The sequence below is a fragment of the Oculina patagonica genome, chromosome 2 (genome assembly GCF_052425735.1).
Source record: "Oculina patagonica isolate OP01 chromosome 2, crgOcupat, whole genome shotgun sequence".
NCBI lineage: Eukaryota > Metazoa > Cnidaria > Anthozoa > Scleractinia > Oculinidae > Oculina > Oculina patagonica.
This window is the reverse complement of record NC_135759.1, coordinates 14,319,731-14,342,889: the sequence shown is the minus strand read 5'-3', so window position 1 is coordinate 14,342,889 and position 23,159 is coordinate 14,319,731. Positions and strand designations below refer to the sequence as shown.

Below are 23,159 nucleotides of genomic sequence, written 5' to 3'. Positions count from 1 at the left end.
ACCTTTTAAAGCACCATGAGGCAGGATCGTCTGAACTGCCTAGCCAAGCGCATTGCACAAATCGATTACGGACACACCGGAGACTGTTTAAAAGATTTTGGGAAATTTTGAGTAGGGGGATGCACCCTCCCCCCACCCCAAAGGGAGTATAAGCTTGGCTTGAAGTACGTTGCCCCCTTCCCCCCTCCCCCCGCTCCGCCGCCTCTGTGTTTGTCTCAGAATTTGCTAGGCAACGTGACGTGTTTGCTCGCGCGATTGCTTTCGGAGTACTCGTGAGCGCTCGCACTAAAATTTTGTTTGGATGAAATAATTTGGAAATTCTTCGAGTGCTTCAGCAAAGATTTGCCAAAACTGTGTAAAGGAGAAAACTACTAATACATGTTAAGAACGCAGTACTTCCTTCTTAAATCTGCCTGCCTACTGTGGAACCTGTTTTGCATTTTCTGTTGTGACGATATGTTTTCATATCCTTCAAGTTTACTACACGGAAGTAATCAAAAACAGCCGCCTCTCAAAAAAAAAAAAAAAACCAGGGCAGCAACCGTGAACCAAGACTATTCTACCCTCCCTTATTAAAAATTAATAATGATTATGGAAACAAGTTGTAGCGATCGGACCCAAAGCTTCACAACAACTAACTTGCTAAGGATACGACACCAATTTATTTGACCAAAGATTCAAGGTCATATCGTAAACTGAAACAAATACAAGCAAATAAAACTAAGCTAATTTCGCGCATAGGAAGGTAATATGTAACATTCCAATCATTCAATTACAATAGGGTACTAAATTTGGACAGAAACTAAAATCAAAACAAAATGAAGCAAAAACAAAAAGATACAACTCTAAAACTAATACAGCAATGAAAGGGAAATCTAAAGCGAATCACAAAGCTTGTATTTTGGACAAGACAAGACAATTCGACACACTGACCCAATGCCTGACAGGGCTAAGTAACGTAAATCACACATGCAAGAAAGAACATTCTAAACCTAGAAGAGCCAATTAAGGCTAAAGCACGCTAAGCTCCAAAAACGATGTAATGAAAATACTTAAAAGAACTAGACTAGACAAAGGCGAAACAATAATTCGAGTCACATGGCGAGCTTACATATGAAAGGCGATATAAAAACATTTTCTTCGCAAAAACTAGAAAAACTGACGAGATAGATCTAAACGCATAAAAGGTAAAGTAAACAACTTACATAACAGTCCCGCTTGTCAGAACTTGACCAAAAACGACTCCAAAGGTAGAGGCAAGTTAAACTACTAACTCTTGACTTGTCACTTGCCTAACCGAAAACCAACTAACTAACATGCGGTTCAACGGTACTATATGATTGCTAATGGAAAGATCAATAACCTATTGTAACTACATATTTGCGGCTAACATAAACGAATCAAAATAAAAACAATGTTCAGGATGAGGCGTGTCATCCGCGACACAAGTATTATTTTCTGTTATCCCCAAGGGAGTTTATGGACCAATAAAACAAAGTCACGCGATGATTGGAACACTGCCAAGCATCGCGTGATGTCTACGTCTGTCAATGTCTGGGTTATTGCTGTCTCTTTGATCCACCCTTCGAATAAACTTTAGTCACTGCAAGCAAAAGAAGCAACAAGCAGCGATGGCTCATTCAGCTTCGAGTCTTTTAATCAATGTAAATGATTTATTGAGTCTACAGGGAGTGGAGAAACAACGAGTTGAATTTAAGAAAGCGTGGCATAGCAGAAGGGAAGGTGGCACGTATTGGCAAGTCATCCATACAATTTGCGCCTTCGCTAACGACTTTTACAACGACAATGGCGGATACATAATTATCGGCGTGGAAGAAAAGGAGAACTGGGAAGATTCAGAAGATAATCGCCAAATTATTCTTCCGCCGTTAGGAGTTCCAGGAAAAGATCTCGATCGAATACAAAAGGAGATTTTGGGTGCGTGTCGAGGCAACATCAAGCCAGAATATTTCCCCATACTGTCACCTGAAGTCGTTGAAGGCCCGGGAGAAAAGAGAAAGCACGTACTGGTGATCTGGGCCATGGCGTCTGATAACAGACCACATACTTGTAAAGAAAGCGAGAAAGGAGAGAATCTTTACTATATAAGGCGGGGAACGGAAACCAAGAAGGCTTCTCCAGGAGAAATTGAACAACTGTTGTACCTGAAAAGCAAGATTCCATTTGATGACAGGAGGGCCATTGATAATTCAGGTAACGAACAAATATTTTCTTTAAGGGAATGCTGAAATAGAAATATGGCTACATTCGTCTTAAACGCTGTTTAGGTTGTCTAGTTTGGGTTTTACAGCCGAATTTAAAAGCCGAGTTAAAAATGCCCGGGAAAATTTAACGGTAATTTATTTGGCGCCAAAAACCGGTTTTTTTTGCTGGCGTACGCTGTTGTTTGAAAAACGTCCCCTTCAAACAACTATAACAAATTTAGAGTAGAAGTGTTACTAGGAGTCAAAATTGATCAATTTTTGTCGGTATGTAGTTCAACCCATGCAGGATCGGGGAGAGGGAGGACCAGGGCCTTCTAAGATGGAAAGGGGTGCTAAGATTTTTTTTAGTGGGGGCAGAGGGGGAGTGAAAATTTGGCGATTTCAGTAAATTTTGGTATCAAGTTTTTGCTCTGAAATTGGCATGTGACCATTACAAAAATAAAACATTTTTTGGAAACTTACTTAACAAGTTTCGTTATCATACCATAATAATTAAATTCCATTCAGTGCTTGGATGCTAATGATCCGACATTCAGAGAGAGGTGCAGTATTGCGTATTATCATTATATCAGGACTAATAATCAATTATGATATATCACGTTTTTTCCTATATGTTTCTTCTAAGGGATAGTGCTATTATCATGATATATCTTTGGTGATATAAGGGGTTGATTTTTTGATATTCCGCAATGGGTTTTTCTCTGATTATAAAGATATGTTATCATGATATTATCAGTATACTTAAATAAGTAACTATTTCTCTTTTCACTGTGATACGGTGATTTATCATGATATTATCAGAATATATAATTAAGTGGTTTTTCTTCTCCTCCCAGTGATAGAGTGATAAATCATGATATTATCAGAATATTTAATGAAGTAGTATTTCTTCTCCTCCCAGTGATAAGGTGATAAATCATGATATTATCAGAATATTTAATTAACTAACTTTACTTCTCCTTCCAGTGATAGAGTGATAAATCATGATATTATCAGAATATTTAAATAAGTAACTATTTCCCTTTTCCCTGTGATACAGATGATACAGTGATTTATCATGATATTATCAGGATATATAATTAAGTGGTTTTTCTTCTCCTCCCAGTGATAGAGTGATAAATCATGATATTATCAGAATATTTAATGAAGTAGTATTTCTTCTCCTCCCAGTGATACGGTGATAAATCATGATATTATCAGAATATTTAATTAACTAACTTTACTTCTCCTTCCAGTGATAGAGTGATAAATCATGATATTATCAGAATATTTAATGAATTAACTTGACTTCTCCTCCAAGTGATAGGGTGATAAATCATAATATTATCAGAATATTTAATGAATTAACTTGACTTCTCCTCCTAGTGATAGGGTGATAAATCATGATATTATCAGATATTTAATGAATTAACTTGACTTCTCCAAGTGATAGGGTGATAAATCATGATATTATCAGAATATTTAATGAAGTAACTTGACTTCTCCTTCCAGTGATAGGGTGATAAATCATGATATTATCAGAATATTTAATGAATTAACTTGACTTCTCCTCCAAGTGATACAGTGATAAATCATGATATTATCAGAATATTTATTTTGGCTCCTATTTCTTGTCTTCCCTTTGATACAGTGATAAATCCTGATATTCTCCGAATACTTCTCTTAGACTAATCCTAACCCTAACCCTAACCCTACCTCTTACCCTAACCCTGTCAACTAACCCTAACCCTAACCCTAATTAAACCTAACCTAACCTAACCTAACCTAACCTCACTCTAACCCTAACCTAACCTGACCTAACCTAATCCTAACTCTAACCCTAACCCAAACCCTAAACTTACCCAAACGCTAACCCTAAATAATAACATTGCCTCTAAACTCTAACCCTAATTTTAAACGATAACTTACATTAACCCCAGACAATCCCAATACGTAAATTTTACCCGCATCTTACTAAATAAGTATTTGAAAGTTACAAGAAAAATGACGCAGTACAAACAAAATATTTTTTGGTCTGTGAATGACAGCCATTAAAAGGCCAAAGAGCGAGTTAAAAAAGCCGAAATCTGGTGTTACGAAAGTTAATCTTGCGGTATCTAAAAAGAGTAAATAGCAATGTAATTATGTAGATTTGTGGACAATTTTGATATTATCATGATATATCATAATATCATTGTGTCTGTTATTACTTGAGTGAGACTTGAAAATAATAGTGATACATGATATGATTCTAACATGATAGTGATACCTTGATAATGATAATTTGAAAATTTGATAACAAAAATTATTCTAGCAACTATCATGTAAATACGATATGATAATGATATTTTTGATATTTAAAACGGAAAAATATTTTTTGATATTATCATGCAGTTATCACCAAAATATCACTGAGATATCAAAATATCAATTATCAAACTAATGATATTCTATCATGATATTTTGATAAACCGCAATCCTGCACCTTAGTGGACATTCAGCTCCATGCAGACTTGGCACAAAAGTTATCTTCCTAGCTGAAATAGTCAAGAGAAGTTTAAGTTGCTTTCCCACACTTATAGGCCCCATGAGTTTGCATGTCATCAACTCATGCTGCGCTGGAATCTTGTTTAGAGTGTTCTTTCATGGTGTGCCTAAAGTATATGTTTGTTTGTTTATTTATGTTCTTTTATTTTGCAACCCCTCCTTCACTGTTGTGTTGATCCAACTACATCTGCTAATACTGTTTTTTTTTTACTATTTGAACAGAAAGTGGCAAGCAGCTGTCTGAAGACAACATAGACATCAACCTTGTGGAGACATTTTTGAAAGGCATTGGGTCCAAATTACTGGAGCAGCATGACAAGGGTCCAGTTCACTTGTTTGACCGGTTGAACCTTTTAAGAAAAGTTGGAGACAAAAGAGTTGGCGACGTGCTTCAGCCAGTCTGGGTTCCAAGGAATGTAGCCCTGCTGTTCTTTCACCCAACCCCACATGAATTTTTCAGAGGGGCAAAAGCTGAAATTGCACTGTATACCCACGACGATGTGACAGATGAAAAACAAGTAACTGGACCAATTGACCATCAGATTAATGAGGTCTTGTCTTTCATATTGAAGACAACAAAAGAAGAAGCTCGCCATGAGTTTGTTGCCTATCCAGAGCGAGCTCTTCGTGAAGCAGTTGTGAATGCCTTCTACCATAGAAGCTATGAACACTGCCACTGTGATCCAGTTAAAATTCACATCAAACCAAACTGCATCGATGTCATAAGTTATCCAGGCCCGAATCCTGCTCTTAAGGAGGAGCACTTCACAGAACGCAGTGAAGTGCCATGTGTGCCATCCAGGAACAGAAGGATAGCCGAATTCCTTAAAGACAGGAAATTGGCTGAAGGTCGGTTCACTGGAGTAAGAACTATTTTTAAAACCATGAAGCAAAACAAGAATCCCAAGCCATCGTTTTCATTCAGTACAGAACACTTTCAAGTTCGTCTTCCTGGCCATCCAAAGTACATAGCCTACTCCATTCTTCGAGATGTTGACAATCTTTGTGCAAAGGGAGAAAAAGAAGATGGAGTGAAAATTCTCAAGGAATTTCTGGATGAACATCTTTTTGATGAACATCCATTTATATGTTCTGACATGTTAATTCGCAAACTGCTCGAGCTCCATGAGAATGATGCAAGCCACCCAAATGTTCAACCCTATGAAAGATTTATTTCTGAAAAACTACAGCGACGCATTCCCCTCATCACAGGGCTTTGCAAATGGTGCGTTGCTGAAGAAATGCAGGACATTTCAACAGGTGTCACAATTGTAAAGAAACTAGTAGAAGAAGGAGCAACATGCGAGGATCTGCAATCTGTCATTTTAAAAGCAGTTGCGTTGTGCCAGGAGAGAAGTAATGATGGACAACAAGTGTTGGAGGCTGTCCAAAATGCTCACAAGCTGTTTGAGGCAATGGGTGATGTAACTCAAACAAATGCTTATGTAGCATTCCAATTTGCATGCTGCAAATTTAACTTGTACGTAAAGAAAGGACATGGAGACAGACAACGCAAAGATCTCATAAGTTACCTCAAGGCAGCTGAGGATTATGTAAACAAAGCCACACAGCTTACAAACGAAGAATACAAGCATCATTTAGCCATGCAATATCGCCAGCTTGGCTACATCCACTCACAGCTATGTTTAATCCAAAAGTCAACAGAGGAGCAGATCATAACTTATTACAACAAGGCTCGAAGATATAACCCTGAAATCAGAATCAGCCCAGTCTTCATTCCACCGGAGTACCGATCACAGTACATGCCCTCAGCAAACTTGGGAAGTCCAGTGAGTGACTTTTCTTTTGTGTGGTAGCTGTGGACTTGCTACACTACACTTTGAATTTTTGAAACCCCACTCAAAAAGAAATGTAGTGTGATATTTTACCACAGGCCTCTATTTGAGTGGAGATGACTGCTTAGAATAACCAAGAAAAACATAATTATTGGTATTTCATTATCATAATTATTACTTTTTTGAAAAGGTTTCTAGGGTTATAAAAAACTTACAGATGTTCTTGACCATCATTTGCAAATTAAGGCAGAGTCATAAAACTACAAGCTTGGCAATCACTTTTGAATATCCTTTACTGTTGATTTTTTTCTTTGCATTTTATTGTACATAATTATTATTCTATATTTTGTAAATACAGAAAAAAATAGATATTTACAACTTGTGTTAGGAAGCAAGGACTATAATACAGGTACTGGACTACAACTGCAAGTGTCGGTAGTAAACAGAGTATGATTCAACAAAAAACCTAACATATGCCAGGGGCGTAGCTAGCCTATAGACCCGTAGACCCGGGCCTACAAATTTTTTGTCCTACTCATATCAGTTTTTTTTAATGTACAAGAGAACAAAATTTAACTCATGCACTCTCAAGATAAAATAGAAGGCAATTTTTAACATATTTTAGCATCATATGTTACAACTCCTCTTTTTCCTAGTGAGATCAAGGCCTATCTAGCAAGTGCAAACTGTTGCGCCTTCTAAATTAGCTTGGCAAATGCACACGAACAAGCAAATATTGGGGCAATTGAAATGTTAGGATTTAGAAGCTGCCAAATACATACAGATCAATCACCAAAAAGTCGGAAGGAGAAATATCTCAAAACCTTCCCTGGTGGACTTCCCCGCCCAACGCCTCAAAAACCGGTTGGCCAGGCCTACAACTCTTCAGAAAGCTGGCTACGCCCCTTTATGCATTTAAACCATGACTTAAAGAATGACTGTTGTTTTCACAAAAACGTCGAGCTAGACATCAGAACAAGCCTAACTTCCTACCTGTAAGTAAAGGGCCATTTTGTTTTTAAAGAAAGGGTTGAGGTTAGTTCATTTTTCTGATGAAGAATATTTTTTCATCTTTACTTTTTCCTTTGATTTGTTTTGCAACATTTCCACTTTTCCAGTGCAGTAATATTTTTGGTAATTGCCAAATTGTCCACTCAAAGTAAAGTGGTTCATAACTAAGAAGACAATATCAAGAACTTGTTCACGTGTCTGCATAGCCTGTTCCAGGCATTCGGTTAGTTGGAGAGCAGCAAAAACAATGGCAAGTAAAGAAAAAAAAGATAAGCGTTAGTCAGAGAGACTCACCCCCAACCACCTTGCCATTTCAATCCCATTTCTTGGGCTACTCTCCAACTAACCGAATGACTGGAACAGGCTGATGTCTGCTATGACAGGTGTCTGCTCATGGCAGGGCACAGGAAGAAAGAAAACGGGCACTGTAAATCTCCAAAAATTCATCAATGTTCTGAAATTAATATACATGTAGATTTCTAAAAACCTTTCTGATTTAGGATGTGTACACCAGACCAGTGCTGTGTCTGGGATATGCTGTTTCGTATTAAAAATGTGTAGTTTGAATTTTACACTGAAAAGCATCTGCTTGCTGCAAGTTCTCTTTACTATACACTGAAAACCAATTCACAGCGGGTCGAGATTCTGTATAATTAATTTATGACAAGTGTCCAAGCAGATCAATTGTTGGTGGGTGATTGTTGCCACACAGACAGTTATCAGTTATGACATACAGTTTCACACAGTTATTTACCTGTGGATTTACCACAGATTCACATTCACACACTACTAGAACCCTTCATGGGTCACACTCACACAGTGAAATCTAACATCCGTACACCATTGGCTAATGCAACATGAAGTGACGTCCTGTTGAATGACAGTGAATACACAGGACTGAATGAGTTTCTTCCAGCAAAGTACATCTGAAAAAAAAAAGAACAGCCACCACACTTCAACCACCAACCTCTTATCATCAATTCCTTTTCTCCACGTGGAAATAGGGCCAGCCCCTCCCAACCTCTAACGGAGGTTGTAAATTCTAAACATGTATGCTTGCAAACATAAAATTAAACAAATACGTATTACTTGTAACTCCAATTAACCACTGTAGGAGACTTGCCTTAAGGGACTGTTCAATAAGTACAGGGGGGGTGGGCCGGAGCAGAAAGGGGGTGGGTCATCAGTTTTTGAACCCTCGAAAAGGGGTGGGTTATGTAGTTTTGATCTACACGTAGGGGGTGGGTCATCTTATTTATTCACTAACTTTTAACTGTTATAGTTCCAAGAAAAGTTGTATTCATCAGTATATAAAATTGATAAATTTCCCCATGTAAGCAGTTTTAAATGAATTTCTAGCGATTTCAAAAAGCCCAAATATAAAAATTTCCCGGGGGAGCATACCCCCTGACCCCCCTAGATGGCTTGTAATCATATCATCAGTTTTACCTGACTCTCAACCTGCATAGATTCACGCTGGGCTTTAGGCCTTTTAATACCAGTAAACTCTTTTCTCAAACGATTTGCAAATATGAATGATGGACAGTGGTTGTATTTTAAGTTATTAATTTCTGTATAAAAATATGAACTCTTCAATAATTGATTATGAATTAATATCATATACTGATTAAGCTTTTAGCATATGTTTGTGTCTAAATTTCCCCATGGACTTTACACACAAATATGTGGAAAACTTACAAAAGGCTAGTATGAGAAGTGATAAATTCATCCTTCTTTCACTTTCAAGAAATGGAAAAAGACATACATGAGGAATTTCACTTTAAAAGCTGAAGTCAAATAAAAAATCTCCAACATAAAGAAATGATAGGTCCCTTGATATTTTTTAGCAAAGGGGGTGGGTCATGTAATTTTCAACCCCATGTCAGGGGTGGGTTAGTCAGTTTTAAGCCAGACGGAAGGGGTGGGTCACAAATTTTCGAGCCACCACTTTTCCAATTGCTCCGGCCCACCCCCCTGATACTTATTGACCAGTCCCTAAGTCAATTTTTAAAATAATTTAAACTGTTAAATAAATTGATAAAAATATTCCTGTATTCTGACTGTTATCTTAAATAGTAATTTAATAAAAATATAATAATTAGTAAATAATAAAGATGGTAAATTTTAAGCTCGGTAACAAATAATAAAGATGAAGTGTTCAACATGACACAAGCGTGGGACAAAGAAAAATTCTAAGTCCCCAATGGGAATCGAACCATGGCCTCCCAGATACCGGTTGGGCGCTCTAACCAACTGAGCTACAAGAGACTTGTTGTGAGCTGGGCCATTAACTAGGTTGATATGTGACACGCATCCTGCATACTGCTAGGAACAGCAATGTCGAAATCATCAAGTTTATAGTAAATAATAAAGATTTCTACATTGCTGATCCTAGCATGGCCCAGCTCACAATGAGTCTCTGGTAGCTCAGTTGGTTAGAGCGCCCAACTGGTATCTGGGAGGCCATAGGTTCAATTCCCGTCGGGGACTCAGAATTTTTCTTTTTCCCATGTCATGTTAAACACTTCATCTTTAATATAATAATTATTGTAAAGGGAAAATTCTTAAAAGAATACTTGGTCTTGCCTTATTTATTTCCATACTGTGCATGTTATCACAAGTACTGTGGATGTGTATAAATTATTCAAATACTGTTTATTGCCAGTCTAACAAATTATTAGACTTACCCGAAGACACTTTCTTAATCTCTTGTCCCATATTCTGACCTAACAAAAGAAAACGAGACTTTGAATTTAAAAATTTGCATGCCACTTAAAGTGTCATTTATCTTGCCCACTCCTTGGAGCCTGACATATAATAAATAAATGTAACTTACCACTCCATATCTGTTGGTTCCACTGATCACCATCCACTTGTTATCAGAATCAACACAGTACACCACTGAGTCATGAGGGTCTTCCCACTTTAACACACACGAGGAACCACTAAACACAAACAACAATCAATACAGCAGAATTTTTATTAACAAATCAGTGGTACACATGGCTCCAACTGGAAACAACAGCCAAAAGCTTCGAATAATAATCTAAAAACAATGTGCAGTCTACAATTTTTTACACTGCAGTCCCTGAAGTCAACTAGAATTAGAGTAACCCTTTCACTCCCTGAGTCAAACCCTGTGTCCATTCACAGACCATGATTGTACGTGTAACCTACATACTGTACGTGTATACATGTAAATCATTAAATGTCTGTGGATCCAACGGGGGGTACTTTTTGGGGGTTATTTTTGGTTCAGGGATTTTTTTGGGTAATGTCGGAAGACTTAGGGATTTTTTTGGGTCCTGAATTTTGCCTCCATTTGATCATCCCCGTCATTTACAAGCCGGAGTACCTCCCCTGGGCTGTGGATAAAACTCTTAGTGTGAGATACTGTACAAAGTGGTTCTATCTTAGTTTCAAGTCTGTGTTATGTGACATGATTCAAATGCAGGCAAAGTAGACAACTGGTTAAAGTAGGGAAACCAACTGTTTGCAAGAATGTTTCTTACTTCAATTTTAGGGAAAAGTACCCAACTTCTCTTGCAAAGTAAAGCAAAGTGGCTGATGCTTTCCATTGGGTTTTAATTCTTTTTAAAAGCACTGTAGATGGGTAAATGCTTTTGACAAGTACACTTAAATCATGTTGTATCAGTTTCTCAGGGTCCGAAATTGCGCCTTCCTGGTCGCCAATGCGACTAAATATTGAGAGCTGGCGACCAGAATTTCACAACTGATCGCCTGCTGGCGACTAAGATGCTTTGTAAGAGTATTCAGAGAAATTGATTAACGATAAAATTCGGAGCCGTTTTTTAACAATTTATTGACTCACTTTTTATCTTGGCGATGTCCTTGAAATAACAGTGAAGTAAATTTCTACCTACATAATGTATTAACTCCCCAACAGCTCAGCCAACAGCTGCGATCAACACGACTCGAACATTGTGAGCCGCCATGTTGTTTATCTCAGCGGTTTTCCCTATGACGTTTTTGCGGGCGCGCCGAGCAATGTGCTTTCGCTACGACGTTCCATGAACGCAACATTGTTGTCACTGTGTTGAATGAAAAACTACCTGTCGAAATATGTCAGAAAGTTGGTGGAAATGATGTTTTTTTCCGGTGTTTTTTATATTTAAGAGCGGAATGTTTGAGTAAGACTGTAAAGTATTTTCCGTTTAAATGTTAGAGAGTTACTACGATTTCCAGTTGAGTACGACGCGAACAAAGTTTGGTGACGAAGTTTCAACATAACAACGGCATTGTTGTCAAGGGCAAACTTCTCTGTTTCCATTGGTAACTTGTCGTTACAGGTACTGACCGCCAAAGTTCTTTTATACAAGGAGGACCTCTCGGGAAACAGGGCAATTTTTTGATTGGCTAATTTCGATCCAAGATGGCGTCAGTTTTAATTGAGCAATTTTTTGATTGGCTAATATTTTGAAATTTCGATCCGAAATAGTGTTAGCTTTTGTCAGCTTTACGAAACGCTAAATGTTCTTCATTTCAGTTCGCGAATTATTCATTTTGCACTTGAGAAAGATATATTATTTAAAGCTGAAGGAATTCTTAAAGCTGCTAGAAAATCCCTGGAGTTGGAAAACGATAAAATTTCAGTTGAACAGTAACTCTAACGAGGAAGGTAAAGTGACGCACGTTAAACATAACGTCAACTCTCAACACAGATCTGTTACCGTCGATATAAAACAGCTAAGGCATAATATATTTCGTTATTTGTTTCTTTTATCGTTGTCTCTGTGTATATATTTTTTATTTGAAAGCGTAATAAAGTGTTGCTGACGATATTTGTAGTGTTTTTATTTATTTAAGCATCGAGATTGTCGAGCAAGGCAGTTACAAAAACAAATTTGTTACCAATGGTAACAGAGAAGTTTGCCCTTGACAACAATGCCGTTGTTATGTTGAAACTTCGTCACCAAACTTTGTTCGCGTCGTACTCAACTGGAAATCGTAGTAACATTCGATAAAGAAGACTTCTTAAGACTCTACTTATAGGCAAGTACAGCATTTCTTTGAGTGGTTACGGTCTGTAGAACTGGCTTTCATATCGTCGTTGTTTTGTGGTTTAATTAAGCTGTTTTTGAGTATACAAAGCAGAAGCAGAAGCAGAACAAGTGTTTCATCTTAAAGTATAAAAGGAAAGTCAATCGAAAAAATTGGCGACCAGAAATTGCCATCTGGCGACTAAAACTTTCGGTCCGGTCGCCAGCTGGCGCCGATGTAAAAAAGTTAATTTTGGACCCTGTAATTCTTTGTTTTGTATTTTTTATATGTTTTGTTCTTGGTTCTAACTTTTACATCTGTGGATTGAACTTTAAGGTTACACAATACCTTCGCGGGTGCCCTTCGGAAAAAAATTTGTATGCACATTGTTTTTAAGTAACCTACCAGAGTCTATTTAACAAATAGATTCCATTTTGCCGTGCGTCTGTTCAGTTATAGATCACAGATGACGTCAAAATGTGGTATGAACAGAGAAGTGGCTCACGAGGAGTGGGTCACTGATGTTCATACCCATTTTGACGTCTTCTGTGATCTATAACTGAACAGACCCATGGCAAAATGGAATCTATTTGTTTTATATAATAACACAAGACTTCGGCACACTTCAGTTTGAGCAATGCCACCGTAAAGATGAGCTAAGTTGTTTTGATTTCACTATTAACACTATTAACACGAAGCACTGTTATAATTCGATTAATTAAATAAACAGAAAAATGGTCAATTGAAAGTCAATGAAAAAACTAACCTTTATTCCGATTTGGAAAGTTGTTCAAATCTGTAAACATAACCGAAGCGTTCAACCGCAATTCGTTTGTTTCCCGTGGCGTTGTCCAATTGCACAACATCAGTCAAACTTTCATACAGATTTCGGATAATTTCTCGAATAATTCACTGTCTTCTTCAAGCTTGTTTCGCCCAGTTAAATGTTTCGAAAGGTGAACGATGCTTGGCGTATTGTTTCTCACTGGACATTTGTAATTAATATAAGCTGAACTTTTTTGCTTTGTTGTGGCCTCACAAGTTTGAAAAACTTTGCCGACAACTCTGATTTGGACTATGAACTCTGATCACGCGAACAAGTCACACCACCGCGTGACGTCATCCATGTGTCTGTACTCTAATAGATCATAAGTAAGAACCAATCAAAATGCGCGTAGAATTCAGGTTATTATATAAATATCAATAGAAAGGCGAAGAGCTGTAGAATTCGAAAAAAAATATCCGATGTTTGGCAGCGCCATTTTGAGAAGTTAAGCCGGTAAAGTGAAAAACACCGAATGTCATTCCACCGAATTAATTCGGTATCAAACACAATTACTTCTGCAAAAGAACTGCACAGTGTTAATCAGCAAGCATCAATCTATCAAAGTGTGTCAGGCTTTTTCTTAATTCTTATTGGTTATCTTTTTATAGACCTGTAAAGTTTAAGTATTGAATAATTTGCCGATCCTGTTGCGTCCGCAGCTGTCACAAGAGAAATATCCAAAATAAAGTAAATCCCCGACACTTTTGTTCTTCGATGCTTTGCAAATGTTCTGGCCAAATTTCGTTAGAATCCGCCAACTCTTCATACCCTATTAATTCATTCAAAGAGACGGTATTCTCGCGAAAAACGATTGCAAGTTTTCGCCATTTGAAGATTTGTAAACTTGTTAGGCTCTTATGTCAACAGGATATGCCCCGCACCAATAAAATGTCGGCACCCCTACCACTCACAGCGAGCAAAACGATCTTCGCGGGAATTCAAAGGCAATAATAGTGCGACAGTCACATTTATTCTCCTTGTTGAACTTCAGCATGCGAAAGAAATGGAAAAACCAAGAAAAATATGCAGGAGAAGAGTACAGAAGATGAAGTAGCAACGGGTAGTTCGTTTTGTTCGAAGGATCTCCTGCCCGCACATCGACCAACATTCCGCTTTTGTCTTCTTAGGTTTCGGCTTCGATATTTTCGCTATCCAAGGAGTTATCTCTATTAAGTCAATAACGAAAACGAAGATTGATGAACCGAATAGCTATATCTAGAATGTGAGAGAAGGAAAATAGCATATAAACAAAAATGCTAATGAGGTTCTCGTAATAAGAGCTCCGGGATGAGGCTCTTTCGCTCAAAAACATCACCGGGATGTCAACGCTCTGAGGATTATGACACCTAACTTTGTTATTAACTTTTTTTTAAACCCTTTTTTTTTCGAAATAACTCGCGTGCGTTTAAAGATTTTACTTTCATTTTTTTGGAAAATGCTAGATTTATAGTAAATCTTGAGTTTAATCCAAAAAAAAAATTTTCGACAAAAGTAGCCCTCTGAAGGTATTGTGTAACCTTAAGTGGGTAACCAATCAAATGAAAGCAATTGTTAAACCGACAAAAGTAGTGTGTGACAAATCAAATAAAAGCTATTTCAAGAGCACTGTGATACTGTTTATCACCCCTTAGTACTGCTCTGATTTTGTGGAGGAAACTCTAGTGCAGGAGCATTCAAATGGACAATTCATTAGGCTCTATATAGGTCTAAAGACTGTCACCTGTGATTGTGAAGTCTTGTATCCCACAGTCTCACATTAGTATCATAGCCACAGGACAGGAGTGTGTATGGCGTTTCCCATTTTATTCCACGAACTCCTGCTCCTGGTCTGATTAACCCTGACACCAAGTTCGTGATCAATCTTCCACTGAAGGTACAAAGTTAATACCGGTACATTATTATGACACATTGATATCTGTCAACTAGACTAGGAGTCCAATTTTTTTACAGGCAAATAGATGCCTAGTTGACTGTTACTCAATATTAGCAACTTTAATACATTAGGTATTTTAAGTAAGAAACAAGATTATTTTTAAGTTGAAGAAAGCTTACCTATCAATATCCCAAAGCTGTAATGGTGACACCCCTCTGGTATGACCACTGCTTCCACTAATGACACTCCTGTTAGAAAAAATGTGTGTACCTGTAATTATGTGCTGTTGTTTTGTTATATGTACATGTATAATATTAAAAAAATAACACAAAAAATATCAGGCACACTGTTCACAGGTTTAAAAGCCTGGAAATGATTGTAAAAAAACTGTTTTGAAAGCCTACATGTATTCTAGAGCTTGCGGCCTTTAACTAGAAGTATTAAAGTACACAAAGGTTATAAAATACTTATAATGATAAATCTGTGTACATTTGTCTAGTTTCCCAAAGCTAATGGTGAAATTGATATTTTATAAACTGAGTTATAAGAGGAAAACAATAAGAGAAGAAGAAGAAGAAGAAAAAGAATTATTTATTTAAAACTATAACACTTAGCAGTCCTTGGACTGAATTACGTGTATTGTATTCAACAATTATATGTCGACTAAAATTATATGACTACAACAATACAGAGCTTACACTACTTACCACACTTTGCTCTTTTAAAATATATACTATTTAAACTATTTAAATTATAGAACATATTATTACAGTATGTACAGCATTTTTACATTATTTCAATTACAATACCTGCACAACTAACAGTACAATACTTACACTACTAACAAATAAAGCAACAATCATGGGGCATGGAGAACAAAATGGGAAAATACACAGTTATTTAATCACTAAAGATAGTACTATTAAAATTAATTTAATTACCGGTATTTTAAATGTAGATGCCTTTTTGGCAACTACATTTAAGGACAAAAATAATCAATATTTGCCCTGAGATTACACAAAGACACAGTGCATGATTTTTTGTGGCTGCAATGGACATATTATAAGTACCTGGTGCTCGGATTGAGGGAAACTGTCCAAACATTATCCTGAACATGAATGGTATGAACGCAAGATTTGGTCTGTTGGGACCACACCTAGAATAATATAACTTACATGTTAAAAATAACACTCTTGTAACATAAGTTGTAGTACAAAAGTGTATGCTAGACCATTTGGCATCACAAAATAAATGAGGCCTGATTAGTATACATGTGCCAATATTCATGTCCTTAAACTTAATAATAAGGAAAAAGGTCATTGTCAAGCCATAATTATCAAAAATTCAAGTATATACAATTACTAATAGGTAATAGTTAAGATACAATTCTAAGGTATTATTTCAGATCAATACACTGTATTTCTATGTCGTAGGTTTATCAATGTCATTGTGTGTAAGCTTTATTTCAACACGGTAAAAATCATCAGGGCTTAAAAATACATAATCCAATATTTAAAATTACTTAAGGCCTATTTTACATAATAAATAAATTTAAATTACATTAGTCGTCTACAATGATTAATTATAATAAATTATAATAAAAGAAATGCCTGCTTTCCATGAATGCCGTGTGTTGTTAATAATTACTGTGATTCTAGCCAAAAACGAAACTGCTGCAGCCGGATTTAAAGCTAGTGAGAGTTTGTGCTTGCCGTAGGTCAACAGGTAAACTGTTCCACAGCACCGCACCTCTATAGCTAAAACTGTTTTTAAGAAAATTAGTGCGGGGCAGCGGAACAGTTAGTTTACCCGCGGACCCTCTCAGTGAATAGGTACACATATTGCTTCTATTAGAAAACATTGTCCTCAGGTAGTCAGGTGCAAGACCATTAAGTGATTTATAGACCATGACGGCTGTTTTAAATTTAAATTGGACATCGAGTTTATTCCAGCCAAGTCTTGCAATAAGATCATCAGCATTCAAGGCTCTTACAAAGTTTTAAATACAACTTAGATACTTTAACAACAACAAACACAAGCTACCCCAAATTGGGGCAAGTAATAAATTGGATAAGCCTGCAAATAATAAATATTAACAGCATAGGAAATAAAGGATGCATGTAAAGACTAGCACTTATAACAGACAATACTTTGTGAGACAATTTCATTGTTAAAGTAAAGGTTTCCACTTAATAACATACCTTAACAGTTTTATCCCTTGATCCTGTCACAATCACTTCATCAAAGCAGTCCACACTGTGAACATCACCAGAGTGACCAAGATACAGCCCGTCACACAAGCCTGTCTTAAGATTCCAAGTGCGAACAGACTTGTCCACACTACAGGTCACTAACTGACCTCCGATGATGACAAACTTACTGATGTCGCCCTGATGTTCACTGAAGGTCATCAAGGGTTGCCATTGTGACTGGCCCTTTGACTGGCCCTTGGGACGTTTGCTATTCTGATACAGGACAACATCTGCAGCTTGAGCCACGTACAGTTGCTGAGGTCTTTCAATTTGAATCCATGGCATAAGGCTTCAACAAAAAAAAGCATACGTAACTAATTAGCCTGTGTAGCTGAGAGAGCAGGATATAGTCATTTGAAAGTTTGAAATGCCACCCTACCACTGGTCCCTTAAATTTTGCACAAATCCAGTATGTTGAGGAACCAAAGGCAATCATGGAGGATTTTGTCAGTACAAACAACTACATTTGTATTCAGACAACTAGCTTGAGAAAAAACACATCTTTTCAGCAGTCGAAAAAAACTTGAATTCCAGCTTTCCCATGGGGCAAGTAACTCTTAAATTTTGCTTGCCCAGACACTATACGCCTTGCCCAGGTTCTCAAACTTATTAATAATTCATGATGATGGTTTGCCAGGGCCCTTGCCCATCGGGCAAGACAGCATGAAAAGTCACTTGTCCGGCAGGAAAATCTACTTGTCCCGGGCGACCGAACCGGAGGTTTTGTCGAGCCCTGTCTTTTCATACGGCCTGAAAAAAATTGTACTGATTTCTTTTTTATTTTTTTTATAGCTTTACCATGATCTGTTTTTCGAATGAGTGCCTGTGGCTTTTACTCAGTTATGAATTTTTGTTCAGTAAAAAGATACAAAGAGCCAGAGCTCTCCCAGACTGAAGGGTTCAGTGATTTGATTTCATTAGTGAGTTCACTTAAGCGCGCCGAAAGCCATTGTTCGAAAACAATCATGCGTGTAGTAAATAATTTATGCGACTACAAGCTTTATTGAATAGCTTGGTGCTAGAGGATGCTAAGTGACGTTCTGGATAAAAAAAATCGTTTTTTTCCTTCAAACGTGCCTAAAGTTTGGCGTGTGGTCTTCAATTAATAGGAAAACATGGTCCTCTAATTAAAATTTCTGGTTTGCACCTTGTCTTCAAGAAAAACTAGGACTATGGTCACTTTAAAACAATAACATGCGGCAACAAAGCCAATTCAAATAGCCTTTCAATTTCAAAGAGAGACGAGGATTAAATTTTGCAGTTACAGTAAAGTTAAGTTAGGGTTAGCTAGTGTTAAGATTAGGGTTAAGTGTCACGAATGTTATGTCAACACTGCATGAACCTGACCGATCGACAATCTTAAGCAACTGAACAGTGAAAAGAAGTGAAAAATATATTAGAAAAATGAACGAAATACTTAAACAAAGATGACTTACGCCGTTGCCCTTTCCTCTCGCCAGCTTCTAACCACAAATGCACTCACCAAATGTTCAATGTTTCGTTTTCAGTCAGCAAATTTAGGCTGCTAAAGGTTAATCCATAATATGTTTTCGCTTTTCCCCAGTTTCTCCTTGTAGTCACGCGTAACGCAATTTGATCTTGACTCACAAGCAACGATCGTTCTTTTAAACATTCAGGTCCTTTATTCCTGGAAAGGATCGCAGCTTAGGGCTATTTTTTGTCTAAATGAAGCAATTTGTTGCTTTTCTTGGTGAAAATTATCCTTTTCTGTCGATTCTGTTGTGTTCTGTTGATTGAGTGAGCGTTTTCCATCTTTGCCGAACGAACTTTGTTTATTGTGACAATGCGTATCAAATGACGTATCCATTAAAGATTATTATGGGATATCCCCGAGTAGCTGAAATACGGAAACCCCTATCGCCAAATCTAAGAGAATTTTTTTAAGTCTAAAAGCACCTCCTTATTTCCAAACGTTCAACGCGGCAACACGAGGCAAATGGGCCAAAACTACGAGAAAATAACGTTTTTTGGAACAGAAGTTGCTTCTAGACCTCGCCTGGCTCAGTGCGCCTTCAGCCAAGTTTACCGCCAGCTTTGGCAGGGCTTAGCAATCTTCGGGCAGCAACACATCTCGCTTCTTTGAGATATGCTAGTGGCTTACGGGTTTCCGGACTTATTGATGTCCTTTCACCACCAGACGGGCACAACTCAAAATAATTCAAAAGTAAATTACGTCACAAAGTAGATGAAGAAATTCATTTCCAGGTCCCGTTTTGGAGCGAACGAATAAATCCCCCTCCCCCCCCCCAAAAAAAGGGGCAATGTTTTCCTATTAATTTCAAGACCACACGCAAAAATTCAGGCACGTTTGAAGGAAAAAACGATTTTTTATCCAGAACGTCACTTAGCATCCTCTAGCACCAAGCTATTCAATTATCAGTGTGAAATTTGTCAGTTAGAATGGAATAATCTGTACACGTTTAAACGAGAACTCTTGTACTCCTTGGTGCTACGTGGATAAATAAAATAATATTTTATTTGTTTTTATTTTTATTTTAGAGGTCTCTCAAACAGAGGAATTAACAGTCTGAACTCACTTGCATTTAAATTTGATTAGACTTCTGTCCTTACAGTATCCATGTGTCCAGTTCCATGACACTTTACACAGCTCCTTCCAGCTGAAACCACACCTGAAATGTGACAAGTATTTTAATTACCGGTACTTACCCAGAGATCTTTGGTATAGATTTCAAAAGTGTTTGGAGTACATGGGGTACATGTCTTATTTGGCATTCAGATGACTTATTTTTAGGTAAGAATTAAAGAGGACCTTGGCATATCTTTGGTATCACATTAGAAGACTCAGATGTCTCAGTATAATTTCACAATCATTGCCCATAAACTAATGCTAGAGTTCATGAAAAGGTGGCAATCAATAACGATCAATAACTGGTATTTTTAAAAAAAACTTTCACTGGTCATTGATCTCTAATGAATCAATTGACTGACCTTGGGCCTTTGCATTAGAGCATTACAACCTCCATTTTGAGGAGCATTGGAATTCTGAATAGGGGTTTGGGTGAAAAACTATGGCATCTAAGGAGAAAGGTTGGGAATACTGGGATTTTGGTCTTGAAGAGTTGGAGCCCGGGTGATCTAAAATTTATTGCTGTACATCTTGGAGTAATATATTTTGCTGCAAAAATTGGAGCCCAGAGCCCACTTTTGGGGGCCTGAAGTCCTAAGCTCCTTTGGAACCCTGTTCAGGGGGGTGATGGGTGAAAAAAAATGATTGGGGTATAACTCAGAAATTTCAATGAATCATTGCGAGAAAACACATTTCTAACAGAAGTATTGAGGGATAAACACATTTTCGATGAACGTCTTAGGGAATAAACCATTGACAGCAGTTTTTTATTAGTGGTATGATAATTAAGAATGTAGAAAGGGGGATGATACAGATTTAGTAGATTTCCCCAATACTCCCGGCGTATCCAATTGAACAAAATCGAACCAACAATCAATCGAACCTAATAGAGGGGGTATTGGGGCCTGTAAGAAACCAAAAAAACGCACAAAAAATCATACAAAACCGGAAAACCGAAGTGAATTTCAATCAAAACCGAAAACCAAACATAACATTCCAAATTCCGAAGCTGTAACCTTAATTGGTACCTCAAGATTTTGAAAGGAAGAAAGGGATTTTTTTTCACTTCTCTAACTTGCAATTTAAACATAAAAACAGGTTTTCTTTCTACCAGCATAATCTCAGAGAAACTGTTAACCAAATTGGAAAAACCGGAAACCAGAGCAAATACCAAATCCGAAAAACCGCTAGTATTTTTACCGGAAACCAAAAACCATATGTTAATAGAAGGAAAACCTGAAAACCGAAGAAGACACCAAAACCGAAAAACTGCAGTTTTTTGTTGCAAAAACCGAAAAACCGATTTAAAAAATGGCCAAGAAACCGAAAACCCAAAAGTCCCCGTCATAGAACACCAATCGTTCAACTGGGTTCAGTAATCGAACAAAATCGAACATCTATTTTGCTGTGAGTTCGATTTTTGAACCAATCGAACGAATCGAACTGTTCGGTAATCGAACATTCGATTTTGTTTGATTGACCAAATTTTATTGTGAGTTCGATTATGTTCGATTACCAAACCCAATCGAAAGATTGGTGTTCGATTGGGTTCGATTACCGAATCGAACGTTCGATTGGATACGCCGGGAATACTCAGTAGGCCGGGTATTTGCAAAGATCGAGTTGAACAAGAACTACAAACACCTGACTTACTTCTTGTCTGAAGGATGTACGTTGATACAACGCAAAGCAATTCTTCTCCAAATGGAATCATCCCTCGCCACACGGTACAAATTTCTGCTCACACGGGATAACACAGCGAGGCTTCTTGTTTCACAGTAACGCAAAATGGCGATCAATACGTCATCAGGCAAGGTGTTCAGATTTATGGCGTATTTTCTCTGTTTCTGGTTTAAAGGCATGGGAAAATATCAACGTTGGATAATAACGAAACGATCCCTTTTCAAACAGCGACTTCTTTGTAAGTCTCATACTAAAGAAACTGAACTTTTTTCGAAGCTTTTGTAGAAACTCAACCAACAACTTGAAATCCACAACATTAGTTCCCAGTCTCTCAAACTCAATGTCCGTCCCAAGACTCCTTGCGAAACGAAATTATTTGGCGGGAAATAGACCTCCGTATTTACTCGAATAAGCGCCGCCCCCAAATAAGCGCCGTAGCCCCGATAGCGCGTTTATACGAAGAATTCCGTTTAACTAAAAACAGTAAAAACAACACTACAAAGGAACTCTATTGCTTTACCGCGCGCCCATTAGTCTTTCTATCCAACATTCAGTTTCTTACAATAAGTAGTTCTGTATAAAATGTTGTGAACGCCGCGAACTTTGCCAGGACAGCTAGCCCCATTTCTCTCTTCAGCAAGAGACGAATAATGACAATCAAACGACGCTTTTTTCAATTACTGTAAAAGATTAGAGTCTTTGTGGCGTCCACATTTTAAATAAGCGCCGCCCTCAAATAAGCGCCACACTGGAGGTGCGAAAAATTTAATAAGCGCCGCGGCGTTTATTCGGGTAAAGACGGTATATGCTTTTTGGTACCCCGAAAGGGGAAGGAGGAAAAACCAATTTATAAGGGGGGGGGGGGGGGGAGATCAAGCTTTCTTTTAAACCCTGTTTAGAACTTCGCATGTTGTACTAAATGAGACCTCAACGCCAATGTCGACGGTTTAAAATATAAGTGTTTTGCCCTGAGCACCACTAAGTGAGAAAACGAGCATCCCCGTCCCCTACATATGAGTATCCCCGCCCCCACATATGAGCATCCCCATCCCCTACATATGAGTATCCCCGCCCCCACCAGGTTTGGTACAACACTCCTATCGATAGATTTGCCGACCGTGTTTCGGATTTACTTCCTTCTTTTTTTTCCTCTTCAAAAAATGGACTGATGTGCTGCCGAAACGTACCAATTAGGTATAAACCCGGTAACCGAAACGATTTCAGCGATAACAGGTCGGCGAATAGACTTTCTCAAAGTCCGTTTTGTGTGCGACTCATTTATCGCGACTTCGTCGCTTATGAGAGTTAACTCGGTGCAAGTCTAGTCAGTGACTTGCTATCGCAGCAAATCAGGACAG

General features: G+C 37.7%; 2 protein-coding genes across 2 annotated transcripts; one reads left to right on the top strand and one right to left on the bottom strand.

Moving 5' to 3' along the window:
• Positions 1-1,575: 1,575 nt before the first annotated feature.
• Positions 1,576-6,844, top strand: LOC144643113 (uncharacterized). The gene is made up of 2 exons (XM_078502260.1): positions 1,576-2,214; positions 4,974-6,844. Exons 1-2 carry the CDS (start codon positions 1,632-1,634, stop codon positions 6,566-6,568), a joined length of 2,178 nt encoding a protein of 725 aa, XP_078358386.1. The 5' UTR covers positions 1,576-1,631; the 3' UTR covers positions 6,569-6,844.
• Positions 6,845-8,351: 1,507 nt separating this feature from the next.
• Positions 8,352-22,132, bottom strand: LOC144643124 (F-box/WD repeat-containing protein 4-like). Its single transcript, XM_078502284.1, has 9 exons — positions 21,772-22,132; positions 20,069-20,161; positions 17,460-17,799; positions 16,329-16,414; positions 15,438-15,506; positions 15,106-15,252; positions 10,395-10,503; positions 10,246-10,284; positions 8,352-8,484 (listed from the first exon to the last, which is right to left on the bottom strand). The coding sequence occupies exons 1-9, from the start codon at positions 21,978-21,980 to the stop codon at positions 8,371-8,373; spliced, it is 1,206 nt and encodes a 401-aa protein (XP_078358410.1). The 5' UTR covers positions 21,981-22,132; the 3' UTR covers positions 8,352-8,370.
• Positions 22,133-23,159: the final 1,027 nt, after the last annotated feature.

Bases quoted from the DNA above. Each gene is read 5' to 3' on its own strand.
- LOC144643113 (XM_078502260.1), top strand. From the start codon at position 1,632: ATGGCTCATTCAGCTTCGAGTCTTTTAATCAATGTAAATGATTTATTG. The intron at 2,215-4,973 runs GTAACGAACAAA...CTATTTGAACAG, and splicing joins GAGGGCCATTGATAATTCAG to AAAGTGGCAAGCAGCTGTCT.
- LOC144643124 (XM_078502284.1), bottom strand. From the start codon at position 21,980: ATGCCTTTAAACCAGAAACAGAGAAAATACGCCATAAATCTGAACACC. The intron at 20,162-21,771 runs GTAAGTCAGGTG...GTCACATTTCAG, and splicing joins GTACATCCTTCAGACAAGAA to GTGTGGTTTCAGCTGGAAGG. The intron at 10,285-10,394 runs GTAAGTTACATT...TTCTTTTGTTAG, and splicing joins GAACCAACAGATATGGAGTG to GTCAGAATATGGGACAAGAG.